Genomic DNA, 16,430 nt, shown 5'->3' with positions numbered 1-16,430 from the left:
GCTTTTTAGCTGACTGAAAAACATTCGCATAGGTTACAAGCAAAATGCCAAATCACGCTATATTAAAAATGGGTAGATCACGATTTTTCTTTGACGTGCAACAGAGCATAAAAACCGGTTTTTAGTGAGGAAATTTTCGCAAAAAAAAAAAGAAAAAAAAATTCTCGACTTGCACTAAAAATATTACATATTGCGTGTTTTATGGATGGAACCCCCCCCCCCCCAACAAAAAAACCCTCCACTAATTCAAATAAATAATGGAACATTTGGTATTGTTGACCACATTTCAGTCGCTGATAGCATTGTAATGTCTGCATTAGTGATGTAACAATACACCGAACTATCGATATGTTGCGATAGCTATCAAGACAAGACAAGACTTTATTTACTCTCTGGCCGTTGCATAACGGCGTAGGAGGAATATATACATACTATTTCTATAAACACGTGACAAGATGAAAGAGAAATACAAAAGTTAAATTACAATGATTGTGAATTAATTCCTATGAACATTTGCATACAACATACAAATACAAATATAAAAATACAAATATATAAACTGTTTAGCCGGTAGAACTAGTTAACATTGTTATTGGTAAATTAATGTTCAATATATATATATATAAAATGTACTTCTGGGGGTTGGGGATGTGAAATATCAAGGATGTTTAAATGCATTCATAATTACTTTTATAAACTTTGCTAAATTCTTTAGTGTACTGATTCGTTTGTTTTGCATTAGTTCTTTGAATTTATAAGTACTTGGTCGAGTATAGTAATAGGGATGTAAAACTGGAGTCCTAGAATTACTAAAAAAGTGGCAAATGAAAAGATAGTGAAACTCATCACCAATTTCACTTTCATTGCACAGGGTACAAATTCTATCTTCTAATGAAATATTATTCCAGCGTCCTGTTTCTACCGGTAAATAATGGTTTGATGTTCTGAATTTTAAGAGTGGTTTACACAGTTTTTCGGGAAGTATATTAATGTATTTTTCTAAAATTCGTTGTTCCTTATATAATTGGTAGGTTTTGCCTCTCGAAGATAATGATATGTTACTTCTCCATGTTTGTGAATATTGAACAGTTTGTCTTTGTTTAATTTGTTGCGAGAGACAATTAACTGATCTGAAAGTATGAGCTACCCAGACATTACCCATTCCCAAGTTTTCCAAAATGTTTTTAATAGCAATGACCCATTTATATTCTATTCCGTTAACAATATAGTCATTTAGCATTACTTTATATATTAAAAGAATTTAAGGGTCAGACGATATTTTCGACATTATTTTCTGAATGTCAATTATATTAGCTAGACCATAATGTCACGCATGGTATTGTTCCATTTTGACGAACGTGGGTCTAAGCAACCCATAAATGAATTAAAATCCACTGTCATTGACACTGTCGACTAGTTCTAATGGCGAAAACATGCTTACATTTGCACGTAAATTAGGGCGAAAGCGAAAGGTCTGCTAAGTGCCCATAACTTGCTTTTTCACAAAGCGCTTCATTTGCACGCTTTGCACGTGTATTCCATGTTTCCAATGCTGAATTTCCGTATAATTGGAGCTTGCGTTCGTGTACAGTGCACACTCCAAATTCGATAATGGTACGACTTCAACTGACTATCGAAGATCGAGGAAGGGCTATTGCTTGACTTCAGGATGGCAATACGCAAAGAAATGTTGCTCTGAGACTTGGTGTCAGTCAGAGTGTCGTTGGCCGACTGTGGCAACGGTACCAAGCAACGAATTCTGTTCGAAATCGTCCACGTTCGGGAAGACCCCGAAGCACTACAAATAGAGAGGACCGCTACATCACCAATATGGCTCTATGTCAACGCACAACCACTGCACGCCGATTACGTGACAATCTGCGGACTGCGACTGGAACTCGAGTGTCTGATCAAACCATACGCAATCGTCTGAGAGCCAATAATCTACGCTGCCGTCACCAGGCTGTTCGACCACCACTCCTACCACGTCACAGTATGGCCAGACGTCACTGGTGCACGCTTCATCTGCGGTGGCAACGTGTTCAGTGGGGTCGAGTGATGTTCACTGATGAGTCCAGGTTTAGTCTCCAGTTCAACGACGGTCGGGTTCGTGTCTACAGACGTCCTGGGGAGCGCTTCGCTGACGTTAACGTTAGACAACGTCACCGGTTCGGTGGTGGCAGCGTCATGGTGTGGGGCGGCATCTCTATCCACCACAGGATCCCCCTCTATGTGGTGGATGGCAATCTGAATGGAATCCGCTATCTGAATGAGATTATCCGGCCGTTGGTTCTCCCAGGCCTTCAGCAGATTGGCGGCGGGGCAGTTCTGCAGGATGACAATGCCAGACTCCACCGCGCCAGGGTGGTAACGGACTTTCTCAGACAACAAGGTATCGCCAGGATGGATTGGCCAGCATATTCGCCTGACTTGGCCCCAATAGAGTACGCCTGGGACGAATTAGGCAGGAGAGTTCGGGATAGCCATGCCCCTCCGGCCAACCTTCATGATCTGGGTCAACTTCTTATGGCAGAGTGGCAGGCCATTCCCCAAGAGTTCTTCAGACGTCTGATCAACAGCATGAGGCAACGATGTGTCGAGTGTATTCGCTCCAGGGGTGGATTCACACACTATTAAACGAATGTTCTAATGTGTAAAATCCATGTTTGACAACCTTCAACTTTGACAGCATGTCATGTGACTTTCTTGTATACAGTGACGTTTATTTGTGGTTTTTTTGTAAATATGGAACAATAAAAAAAAAAATTGGTCATCAATCTAATACACTCTGAAACTTATTTGGTTATACATTTTTGACCCTTAAATTCTTTTGAGTAGTATATATAATATACAATAACGTCGAAAATTTTGACTGCTTTCCTGATAAAAGCCTTGCCCAGTAACATACCATTCTGTATCAACACAGAGTCATAATCGATCGCCTTTTTGTTGTTGTTTTATTGCTTTTGCTAATTATCGACCTAACGTGTTTTGTTAAAGGGACATTCCTGAGTTTGCTGCAATTTTAAAGATATTATCGACTAACAGAGACTTTTTAACGATTGTAATTAAATATCAAATATATTTGTCTGCATAAAATATTAGTGGCTGTATATTAAACGTGTTGTGATCGTTCTAATATTTGTACTAGGTCAAATTTCATTTTATTTCCTAGAATATTATTTTTTTCGTACGTACGAAATTATTTTAAGACAATATCCAGTTTGGGCTTCTTACAAATATTTAGACGACCAGAAACACATTGAATATACAGACACTGATATTCTAAACCAGAAAATATATTTAATGTGTAGTCGTAGAAATATTTTATTAGTCGGGAAAATCTTACAATGCAACAAACTCAGGAATGTCCCTTTAAATAAAACCATTCCTTCCTTATTCAAAATGAAACTTGAGATCATCATTTTCATGCCGAAACTAAAACATAATACATACAATCGCAACATCCCGACTTACACCTGCAAAGGAAATGTAAGGGTTTTCTTTTTGTGGTACAGGTTATGGCTTCAGTGTTTCGGAATTCTGAAGGACTTTTAAAAATAATTTATTGCCCTCAGAAACGCACCTCTATAAACATCTGATAAGTCTTAAAGGGAAATTTAACACAGTACAAATATTAGAACGATCAGAAACACGTTTAATATAAACCACTAATATTTTATGCAGAAAAATATATTTGATATATAATTACAATCGTTAAAAAGTCTTTGTTAGTGGATAACATCTTAAACATTGCAGCAAACTCAGGAATGTCCCTTTAAAAGCAAACGCAACGAGAATTTAAAAACAAAATGAACAAAGGTGCCGTCCGGTAACATGACAATGCGCCAGCTAACATATTTCAAATGTTCTTTTATTGTTGTTGTTGTTGTTATTTCTGAAACAACTGGATATGGTTTCAAATTGCTTTTAAACCGTTCTAAAACGTCCATGATCATGCTCCCCCAGAATTGTATAAGATTTTAAAGTCAGAGCCAAGATATGGGAAAGAAACGATGATTTTCATAGCCGCTGCTGGAAACATTTTGTTGTCCCACGATAAAAAAACCCCAAAACAACTTCGATCACGACAGGATAGCGAACACAAAGCAGGGATCGACTAAATGATGTGTTATAACATGAAAACAACAACAACAACAACAACAACAAAACCTAACAGCAACCCCCCCCCCCAAAAAAAAAAGAAGGAAAAAAAAAAGAAAAGAACAAGAAGGAGAAAGAAAAACAGATACAAAAAAAATAAATCCAAAGCAACAAACATACAAACATACAAAGTCTGTGGTACATACTGTCCTGCAACGATTATTTTCTTTCTCTTTCTTTGGACTATGCGTTTAAATGTTATTTACAAAAATGTAATTTAAAATGTGTGGGGTATCGTTAAACAAACATTCCTTTCCTTTATTTCAGATCCAGTACACTGGCGCCAGTATGAACCCTTCACGATCTCTTGCCACAGCATTGGCATCTACGTCAGAACGAGCTTTTGAACACCACTGGGTAAATACATAACATTTATTACACGAGCGTGCGTGGCATACTGAATTTATGTCACACGTGTTGTTATTTATTTTATTTCCTGACTGAGGACGAAGGAGATAATACAATACCCCGAAAAGTGCTATACACTTCATATATGAATGAGATAAAGACGATATTACGTGAGCTACAATTAGGTACACTAATCTATCTTACAAAATTGTTTCAAAACGTATCTAACGAGCCAAAGTGAGTTAGATTAATGTTGAAACGACGAGTTGTAAGATAAAAGGTATTAAAGTTAAATTTAACGGACATGATTGTAGTATTCAATGTCATATACATACTTAAAAACCAGGCTACAGATCTTCGACGCTATCTTAGCACTACGATATCGTAAAACCGTCTCGCACTGTTTATCTCTCTGTCTGTGTCTCTGTCTGTCTCTCTCTCTCTCTCTCTCTCTCTCTCTCTCTCTCTCTCTCTCTCTCTCTCTCTCTCTCTCTCTCTCTCTCTCTCTCTCTCTCTCTCTCTCTCTCTCTCTCTCTCTCTCTCTCTCCATTAAAGAGTGTATACTACCAAATCAAATCCCATAAACGACAATAGTAATATGTGTGGCTAAAACTCCTACCTGCAGCGTATCAATCAACATAAACGCCATGGATATAGATACTAGCACCCCTCACCCTTAAAGTGAATTTAAAAAAAATTGGGGGGTCAAGCTGCTCATTTCTGAGATAATGGGTAGCGTCTGTGACTACCCTAGTTCCGCACAAATTTCGAGTACGATTTTTTACAGGTACCCATACATGTTTCAAGCACAAGACTACTTGACACAGTGGTACTAAAGTACTGTCAGAAATAGAATAAAAATGATTTTCGTCGATTATTTCTTACATATTAAACTGACAAGTAAATATTTTGTTAATATCTATTTAACGATAGGGTACCTAATTTAGCATTTACTTGTTTGGTCTCTCATTGGTGTAAACAAGGTGGTGTTTACTCTTGAAATTAAAAGAAAGATGTCGGTAAACAGGTGATTTGTGCACTTTTTTGGAACAGACTATAACACATTTTGGTCAACGTGTCAATTTCATTGCTGTACCAATATGTGAGGCACTGTTTCTGATGATGGTTTACCCCTATCCCTCTCCAAAACAAAATATTTGTAGTCATTTATAAGTAACTTTTGAGCAAAACTGTCAAGAACCATTTTGAGTTTGTAATCTATTATACCGGTATTAAAGGTGCTATCTCAGTGTTGCACAGTGACAGCTATTGCAAACCTTCTATTTATATATATAAAATTTCGATTTAACATTTAAAAACTACACCTTTAATTATATGCCCATAAATGATTATAGGAAATAATTTTATCTACTAGTAGAAAATAAATTTTTATTGGAGAATCTTTATCGCAAACAGATGCTCACATATAACTATGATATAGCACCTTTAAGATGTTGCAAGATTGTGTAAATTTCTAATGTATTATATTTAATTTATATTCAATAAATATGCTTGTCATAATTAATAATTTATGCTGCAATTCAAAATAATCAGTTAACTTGCAGTTTTAAATTAAAAGTTTGTTTAAGAGTAAATGAAATTGACACATATCAATCAAAATGTGTTATAGTCTGTTCCAAGAAAGGTCACAAATCACCTGTTTATTGACATCTTTATTTTAATTTCAAGAGTAAACACTACAAGCAAATGCTAAATTAGGTAGAGTATCATTAAATAGATATTTACAAAATATTTACTTGTCAGTTTAATATGGAAGAAATAATTAACAAAAATCATTTTTATTCTATTTCCGACAGTACTTAGATGAAATAAAATTGCATACATTTTTTACCCAGATGAAACCTTTTTTTTTTTTTACAACCAACACACTCACATTTATCACCAATAACAAGACTTGAGGTGTTCACTTCTCTATCAAAAGTTGGGTGCTCCTCGAACTTTGACCCAGCCGGAAGTTATTTGGTTTAGTACTACCTATAACACGTGTAAACTTATATTAGACTGCATTACCATACGGTTGAACGGATCAAATATGTTTAAGTACATAGAAGTAAGGTAGTGAGTCAGCGTTTAACGACGAAGGAACAAGTCGTAAAATCTCTTTGATAGGCGCAAGGACAGGCAGCGTTGTGGTTTCGTGATTTAGCGAGGCACAAACCCATTGACATGAAAAACAAGCATGTGATCTCTTTGCAGTACATTGAACCATTTTTTGTTTTGTTTTAACGACACCACTAGAGCACATTGATTTATTAATCATCGGCTATTGGATGTTAAACATTTGGTAATTTTGACAGTCATAGAAAGAAAACCCGCTACATATTTCCATTAGTAGCAAGGGATCTTTTATATGCACCATCCCTCAGACAGGATAGCACATACCACGACCTTTGATAGACCAGTAGTGGTGCACTGGCTGGAGCGAGAAATAGCCCAATGGGCCCACCGACGGGGATCGATCCCAAACTGATCGCGTATCAGGCGAGCGCTTTACCACTGATCTACGTCCTGCCCCTTCGGTTGTTGGCCTAGAATACAAGCACTTCGGACAAGCGTATTTATTTAACGACGCACTCAACACATTTAATTACGGTTACATGGCGTCGGACATATGGTTAAGGACCACACAGATATTGAGCGAGGACACCCGCTGTCGCCACTTCATAGGCTACTCTTTCCGATTAGCAGCAAGGGGTCTTTTATATGCACCATCTCATAGATAGGATAACACATACCACGGCCTTTGATATACCAGTCGTGGTGCACTGGCTAGAACGAGAAACAGCCCACTGGGCCCACGACGGGGATCGATCCCAAACCGACCATGCATCAATCGAGCGCTTTACCACTGGGCTACATGTGTGTCCCCCCCCCCCCCCCCCCCCCCCCGCGGCCTTGAGTGAAGTACATGTAGGTTAATGAAAATGGACGAACTCACTCGCATAAACATGATGTTTTTCAGATATTGTGAACGGTAAATTTTACAAGTCACGATCGAGAGCTAACGTTCCATTGATAAGAACACGCTAAATCATTCCCTTGATCTTTTCACAATAGGTATCTTGGTGACTGTCACGACAAGTTAAATGTATTATATGTTCGGGTTTTTTTTTTTTTTGTTCAACTAAAGGGCAGATCGTAGCCCATTGGTAATGCGGTAGATGCGCGTTCGGTCTAGGATTGCTACTCATGGTACCCGCGGTATGTGTTGTCTTGTTTGCGGGAAAAAGAAAGAAAGAAAGGTTTTATTTAACGACGCACTCAACACACAGATATTGAGAGTGGAAACCCGCTGTCGCCACTTCATGGGCTACTCTTTTCGATCTGCACCATCCCACAGACAGGGTAGTACATACCACGGCCTTTGATATGCCAGTCATACTGCACTGGCTAGAACGAGAAATAGCCCAGTGGGCCCACCGACGGGGATCGATCCCAGACCGACCGCGCATCGAGCGAGCGCTTTACCACTGGGCTACGTCCCGCCCTTGTTTGCAACTAATGAAAACATTACGCGAGTATCCTCTCTAAAGATTCATATAGATTGGATGCGGCAGTGCACCACAACTAGTCAAAGGCCGTGGTGTGTGTTTTCCTCTGTGAGAAAGTGTATATAAAAGATCCCTTGCTGCTAATTGGTGGGACAACGTAGCGGGTTTCCTCTGATAGTATTTATAAGAATGATGTAATGTTTCATATCTAATAGCTGATGGTTAATATATCTAGCAGTGACGTTAAATAAAATAAACATAAATTTTTTTTATAAAGCACATACATCACATTTTAAATATTTACAAACACATGTATAAGAAATATGACATCAATATAATATGAGCTTAGCATACATCAGTGTCTTAGCTTAGGACTGTTAAAGGGACATTCCTGAGTTTGCTCCATTGTAAGATGTTTCCGACTAATAAAATATACCTACAATTAAACTTACATATTAAATATATTTTCTTGTTTAGAATATCAGTGTCTGTATATTCAATGTGTTTCTGGTCGTCGTAATATTTCTAAGAAGACCAAACGAGATTTCATACGCACGAAAAAACAATATTTTAGGAAATAAAATGAAATTTAACCTAGTACAAATATTAGAATGATCAGAAGAAAGACTTTTAATATGCAGCCACTAATATTTTATGCAGAAAAAATATATTTGATATGTAATTGCAATCGTTAAAAAGTCTCTGTTAGTTGATAACATCTTAAAAATTGCAGCAAAGTCAGGAATGTCCCTTTAATGCTAGAAAACCAAAAGCAGTAAGACATTATGATTTTATCAGATAAGACAAGACAAGAATTTATTACACTCAGGTCGTGTTCAATGATAGGATATGGTTATAGGAGCACAACTAGTATAATTATAATACTGACAGTAGTACAGATATAATAGAATTTCAAGCCGTGACAGCAATTAACTGGTATGGGATTTAACTAAAGTGCTGTTTGCAGATTGCCTGTTAAACTGACACTGATCCAAATATTAAAAAATAAATCGCGTAGCTGTAAGGACACGGTCTTCTCTCTACCATATCAATTTTAAATGTCTTTATTGACCATAAGCGTCACAGCTTGCAAGAACATACGTTTATTTATAGAAGATGCATCATGGTTTCTGTGAAGTGGGGTTTATATCTCATTGAGCGAAATCGAATATGCGATCATTAAGAAACTGTACTTCTATACAAAGTTTTAAGATGAGCTTACCTTGATTTTATGTATTGTATTGTATTATACTTTTCACCCACAGCTCCTTACACTGTGGTTTTACATAGATATATATATATATATAAATAATATTTTCATATACTTACCATTTGTGACACCCAATAGCCGATGTGTATTTTTGTGCTGGGGTGTCGTTAAACATTCATTCACATCACGAGATGAGATTTCAATAATATTTGACGAAAACATGAAATTTGCTATTTCTGTGTATTATATATAGGTTTGTGCATTTTTATCTTTATTCTCAAAGTGTATCACCACATTCATTATTGTATTAATGTATAGAGAGAGATGGAGGCAGATAAAGAAAATAAACCGAGGTAGATAGATAGATAGATAAGGTAATGTAAGATAAGACATACATACATACATACAATATACAGATATTCATACATCAATACATACATACATACAGACAGAGACAGACACAGACAGACAGACACAGACAGACAGACAGACAGACAGACAGACATCGATAGACACATACTGACAGATATAGAAGGAAGTAGGGAGGCATAAAGAGGTAGACCGAGAGAATAGTACTTATGAGCACTAACATAAAAGGGAACATAATACTTCATTTTTTTGCTACGTCATGGCACATTATACCTTGAATAACGCACTGCCCCACTTTGTAAATAAGTCGGGCTTGGCGGTTATTAACACGAACCGAAGGTATAGCAAAATTCCGGAATTGTCTTACACGGTTTCAGATTTTTCTTTTTTCTTTTACACGCACCTGGTTGGTGATAATGATGACGTGAAAGGGAAACATAGCTATCTGTGTCAACACAGAGTCATAATCGATCGCTTTTTTTGTCTGTTTTATTGCTTTTGCTAATTATCGACCGTACGTGTTTTGTTAATAATGCTTTGCCAATAATATATACGAACAGAATGTAGCGAGAAGTAAATAGGGTGAGCAAAGAGCAAACCAATCATCAGCGTTCAACTGAAAGAAAGAAAGAAATGTTTTATTTAACGACGCACTCAACACATTTTATTTACGGTCATATGGCGTCAAACATATGGTGAAGGACCACACAGATAATGAGAGAGGAAACCCGGTGTCGCCACTTCATGGGCTACTCTTTTCGATTAGCAGCAAGGGATCTTTTATATGCACCATCCCTCATACAGGGTAGTACATACCACGGCCTTTAATATACCAGTCATGGTGCACTGGCTGGAATGAGAAAAAGCCCAATAGGCCCACCGACGGGGATCGATCCCATACCGACCGCGCATCGACCGAGCGCTGTACCTCTGGGCTACGTCCCGCCCCCAGCGTTCAATGATTGTGTTTTCTCTCGTTCCAACCAGTGAACCACAACTGGTCAAAGGCCGTGGTATGTGCTTTCCTGTCTGTGGGAAAGTGCATATAGAAAATCCCTTGCTGCATTAAGAAAATGTAGCTGGCTTTCTCCGATGATTATGTGTCAGAATTACCAAATGTTTGACATCTAATAGCCGATGGTTAATTAATCAATGTGCTCTAGTGGTGTCGTTAAAGAAAACAAACTTAAGACAAACTTAAACTCAGCACAAAGAAGTTATAATCAGGCTATCTTCACATAATTTCAATGATTTCTGGCTATAGACCAATCGCCTAGCGTGTAACATAAGAAACAAGTTATAATCAGTGATTTCTAGGTTTTCAGATCTACTGGGCTGGACCAATCGCTGAACGTGTAACATATGAACCAAGTTAAAAGCAGGCTACCTTCACATTCAATCAATGATTTCTAGTTTTTCAGATATGCTGAGCTGGACCAATTGCTGAACGTGTAACATAAGAACCAAGTTAAAAGCAGACTATCTTCACATTCAATGATTTCTGGTTTTTCAGATACGCTGGGCTGGACCAGCTGCCGAGTATTTAACATGTTACATAAGACCCAAATTATAATCAGGTTTTCTTCACATTCAACCAATGATTTCTGGTTTTTCAGATCTACTGGGCTGGACCAATCGCCGGTGCCGTACTGTCAGCACTGGTTTACAAGCTTGTCATCTCCCCATACAAGGGAATTGCCACAGTTGAGTCGGCCGTCGAAACCATGCGTAAGTTTACCACTTTCTGTCTTGCAGAAAACACACCCCGAGGAGGAATCTGGCTCAGTCGGTAGAGCGCTCGCCTAAGGTGGTTGCGTCGTAGGGTCGAATCATCTCAGTGGATCTATTTTCTGACCCCCCCCCCCCCCCCCCCCCCCACCACCATCCCAACCAGTGCATCATGACTGGTATGCCAAAGGCCGTGGTATGTGCTATCATTGGAGCACTTTACCACTGGGCTACATCCCGCCCAGTATTGGAATTAGGCTGTACCAAAATAGACGCATATTAGTGGACACATAAAATGTGATAGGGTGTTATTAAACGTATCCATTTTGTTATTTGTGCTGTTGTATTTTATTGACTGTTTCTACATTTTCAGTTCAAGACCAAAACATGATCGCCATTCCACGTGACTACTTCAAGGATGCAAAATCGGCCAAGGTCAATGAAATGAATGCGTCATCCAACCTCTAAACTGACATCACAATCACATCAACTATGACGTCATGACACTACATCGAATGACGTTACATCGGATGAAAATACAATTCCGCCAATCGCAAACATTCGGATGTGTTCGGAAACTATCAAATGACTAATTACTCAGATATATGTTCAGGAGGCAGAGCACTCGCAGTCTTTCACTAGACTGGTTTTTGCGCTTAACGTTAAATGAATACAATAGAATGAAAAACCAGTCAAACTGTTCGCGAGCGCTTTCCCTCCTGAACGCGCAATGATAAATTCTTATCAAAGTTGTGCATTTTCTTTGAAGATTTGTTTACTACGCATCAGTAAATTTTCTTCTTTTTTCTTCTTTTTTTACATACCTAAATCCCCCCCCCCAAAAAAAAAAAAGAAAAAAAAAAAAAGAATCCCAACAAAGAACTAGGTCATGTAAACAGACAATGCAGATAATTGGAACGTATCAGGTTTGAGAGTGGGTGCGGGGCCACAATCTCTAGTAAGGGGGCACATTTGTATGCTTGTTTATATAGCTTAGAACCTCCCCCAACCCCACCCCCCACCCACCAACAACCGTACATTAGCGACCTCAAGTAATTTACAGCCCCCCCCCCCCCCCCCCCCCCCCCCCGGGTTCCGACGGGCCTGGCGACGGCACGAAATTCGTGATACAACTGAGTCACTGACTATAAAAAGACCCATGAAACATGACAAATATGCGTCATGTAACGGATGAATGGATCTTTAACCATATGACGCGAGTTATGTCTGTAAACCCTAAAGTCGGCGCCGCACGATACTATTGAAATAGTAAATTTTGTGTTGGCAATCTGCTATTGTCATACGATGCACTCGTATTGTGTGGCGTCGCCGTAAGACCAAAACAGAATACCAGATCATCTCTGACATATTACTGACAACTATATCCGGTTTACAAGTTATTACAGGTAAACGGCCTTGGGGGAAAACACACACCAATACACACACACACACACACACACACACACACAAAACCCCGCCCCAAAATAGACATATACAATATACCGGGGAATACAACAAACATATTTTATGGACTATTAAGAAAACCAGTTTGGGGTGTTTTCGTCAGGAACACCATTAAGAAAACCAGTTTGGGGTGTTTTCGTCAGGAACAAGAAACAGGTTGTGTGTGTGCATGTGTGTGTGGGTGGGGGAGGGGTCGGGATGTAAAAATGGGATCGGTGTAGTTTTTGGAAGCAGAAATCAAGGGCGGATTTAGTGAGGCTGCCAACCCATACCGTATCTCTCCGAACCCTGTGTTTTGCTGTTGAACTGCACTTAAAGGGGGTCTTATCGTGACCAGGCGGGGGGGGGGGGGGGGGGGGGGGGGGGGGGGGGGGAGAGGGAGAGGTCTTAGAAAGGCATGCCCCCTTGTTTTCCCCTGATGTCCGAAAAATAAATAAAAGCCTATTGAAACACCTACCATGCCCCTTCGCCACCACCTCAACAAATCCCTGGATCCGCGCCTGATGATAGCATTAGATATGTTTTTAACAGACAAAATTTTCACGGGCGGATACAGGGATGGATATAGAAGTGCGCATGCCCCATTTTGTCTTGACGACAATGTGAGGTTTTTGTTAAAGCGCGTACCCACTATTAACTAAACATTTCTGACAAGTAATTTCGTTACGAACACATTCAAATGGAATCTTTGCACAATGCCACAATGTTCATTACAATGTCATATTACTATATACATATAATTATAAACTATCTTGAACGTTAGTTGTTTATACATAACCTCTTACCATGTATATATTTTGAAAAGTATCATGTTTTTCAAACGTTGAACATATACATATTCAGGGATATGTACATAGCGTTGGTTTTATGTGTGAACATGTCATTTTTGTATATACACTGAATCTCCTCTAAAGCGGACACCCTCTGGACCAAGAAAAAGGTCATGTTTTAAGAGGTGTCCGGTTCAGAGAGGTTCTCTAATGTACAGATATTTAAAAAAGTACCCATGAAAAACGTCCGGTTTTGAGGGCTTCCGGTTCACATAGGGTCCGGTTTTAAGAGGTTTCACTGTAATACCATAATTTGTACTTGACCGAAGCAGAAAACAATATTTTTTATGCAAATGATCGTTCTGTTCGTGTGTCGGTTAAGCATATTAAAGCGAACCGCCGATCGGTTGCGTGGTAAACCGTTAAATCCTTTGAATATTACTTTACCGAGTATCAGATAAACTCTTCTTTAATGAAACGCAATGAGATATTTTTATTTTATATTTTATTTTGCTTGAACGTACAGTACCAGCTGGAAATATTGTCATTAAAATGTAACGTCTCAAGCAAGTCGGAGTAAATTGAATAGTCTACGCAAATAGAAGAATTCACGTAACCGAACACTTGGTTACCTAGGTATAAGTCACGTGAACAAACATGCGGTTACCTGAGTGTTTGAACTGTTGTCCACTATAATCATAGTATTTTTAATAAGTATGAATACACCATTAATATACTTGCTTAATGTGTGTCATATGCTATTTCTGTAAGAAAATATTTTGTGAAATATCCATTGCATTATGTATACCTCTCAGTACAGTTCTGGGTCATATATGTATTTGTTTAACATTAAACAACACATGCCCTAAATGTTTTTGCTTTTAGCATCTCTTAGCAAATCCAATGTTTCTAGCATTCCCATTGTTTGTAGTCGTTTAAAATTAATTTTATTCGAGACAACCAACAAAAGTAGACACAAGCGGCTTTAAGATGTCGAAATAAATAAATAAATAAATTAATAAATGTTTTATTTAACGACGCACTCCAACACATTTTATTTACGGTTATATGGCGTCAGACATATGGTTAAGGTCCACACACATATTGAGAGAGGAAACCCGCTGTCGCCACTTCATGGGCTACTCTTTTCGATCAGTAACAAGGGGTCTTTTATATGCACCATCTCATAGACAGGGTAGTACATACCACGGCCTTTGATATACCAATTGTGGCGGGAACGAGAAATAACCCAAATGGGCCCACCGACGGGGATCGACCCCACGCTGACTGCGCATCGAGCGAGCGTCTTACCCCTGGGCTACGTCCCGCCCCTTAAGATGTCGAAATACTTGTTGATTATACTGGATTATACTGGACTTTAAGACAGCAGGTATTTCTTCATTATACGTAGACGTCCACACGTATTCAGAAGCTAAATCAATATCGCCGTGAAAAATCTATTCGTTAAAGTAACCACGAGAGTCAATTGAATCAACTTTGACATCAGTGCACAAAGGGTAAACACCTTTCCACGGCCACGCGAAGTAGTGATGGATCCACGCGTTGAATACAGTGATAATCTATCTTCCTATTATTATATGTTTCTTTCTATAGTGCATCACGTCAGACTCTGTACTTTACTGCATGATCCATCAGATGTTTTAGTGAGACACGTAGTATTCTGCGGTGTGTAAAGTCTTAATTCTGTAGTACAAGGTGTGGACGGCAATGACGTAGCCAAGGGGGTGGGTGGGTTGGTGGGGCTCATAACAGCCATGTCCTCAATTACTCCCATTACATTATATATTTGCCTGTCGTCCGATAACACGACTCATATACATTGTGGCTGTCCCCACCCCTCACCCCCACCCCCAATTTGGGTAGTTTCCCTATATTCCTGGCTACGGCTATGATGGCTGGGCAGGCGGCTCTATCTCCCAAATTCTGAAGATGAGGTATCGTAACAAAAAAATAAAAAATAATATATAATAAAATTATATCTGTCGCAAAATTTAGTGGGGGGGGGGGGGGACCCTGCCCCCCTTGGATCCGCCTCTGTTAATATAACTGCCACTACCCCTTCGAAGTTGCTGGTATCTTTCGACATCCATTGTTTATCATAGTTAATTCGTATCATTGTTTTATTTCTGTTTATCACGTCAAATATAATAGATAACAACATTACATCTAATTAATTTTATAATACATGTCATCTCATTGTTAAGACTAACACATATCAGAATAGTATATATCACGATATAATTTAACATATCACGTCTAATTTCTATAGAATATTACATTAATGTTGTAATATACCGCGTCTTATACTATAGAATATTACATCCACTTTTATAATATACCGCGTCTGATTCTATATAATATTACATCCAATTTTATAATATACCACGTCTACTTCTATAGAATATTACATCCAATTTTATAATATACCGCGTCTGGTTCTATAGAATATTACATCCAATGTTATAATATACTGCGTCTGATTCTATAGAATATCACATTTCATTTTATAATTTACCGTGTCTGATTCTATAGAATATTACATCCAATGTTATAATATACAGCGTCTGATTCTATAGAATATTACATTCAACTGCACAGTGCACCATATACAAGTTTTATATTTCATCACGTCTTATTCTATAGGGCCTCACATCTGATTCTATAGAACATCAGATTTAATTCCATAGTCCATCAGTTCTAAGTCTTTAATGTATCATGTCTAACTTTAAGTTTGCCCGTGTCAAATATTAAATATATTGCACACATTAAAGAGACATACTCTAGTTTTTTAACACTAGCGCATATTTGTGACTATTATAGCTGTTTTTGATAACTAAACTCATA

The 16,430-nt window shown here is 38.3% G+C and overlaps 1 protein-coding gene across 3 annotated transcripts in view; it reads left to right on the top strand.

Annotated features, from left to right (window-relative positions):
• LOC121377088 (aquaporin-5-like) overlaps positions 1-14,435 on the top strand; it is a 68,487-nt gene extending 54,052 nt beyond the window's left edge. For 2 of the 3 annotated variants that reach the window (XM_041504960.1, XM_041504959.1), the window contains exons 4-6: positions 4,432-4,521; positions 11,220-11,331; positions 11,705-14,435. In XM_041504960.1, coding sequence (XP_041360894.1) covers positions 4,432-4,521; positions 11,220-11,331; positions 11,705-11,799 — 297 coding nt within the window. In that variant the 3' untranslated portion in view covers positions 11,800-14,435. Of the gene's footprint in view, positions 1-4,431; positions 4,522-10,928; positions 10,995-11,219; positions 11,332-11,704 lie in introns of those variants that run through there. The other variant, XM_041504961.1, reaches the window with a different exon arrangement.
• Positions 14,436-16,430: the final 1,995 nt, after the last annotated feature.

This window comes from Gigantopelta aegis, chromosome 7 (genome assembly GCF_016097555.1).
Source record: "Gigantopelta aegis isolate Gae_Host chromosome 7, Gae_host_genome, whole genome shotgun sequence".
NCBI lineage: Eukaryota > Metazoa > Mollusca > Gastropoda > Neomphalida > Peltospiridae > Gigantopelta > Gigantopelta aegis.
This window is presented reverse-complemented; position numbering and strand designations above follow the sequence as displayed.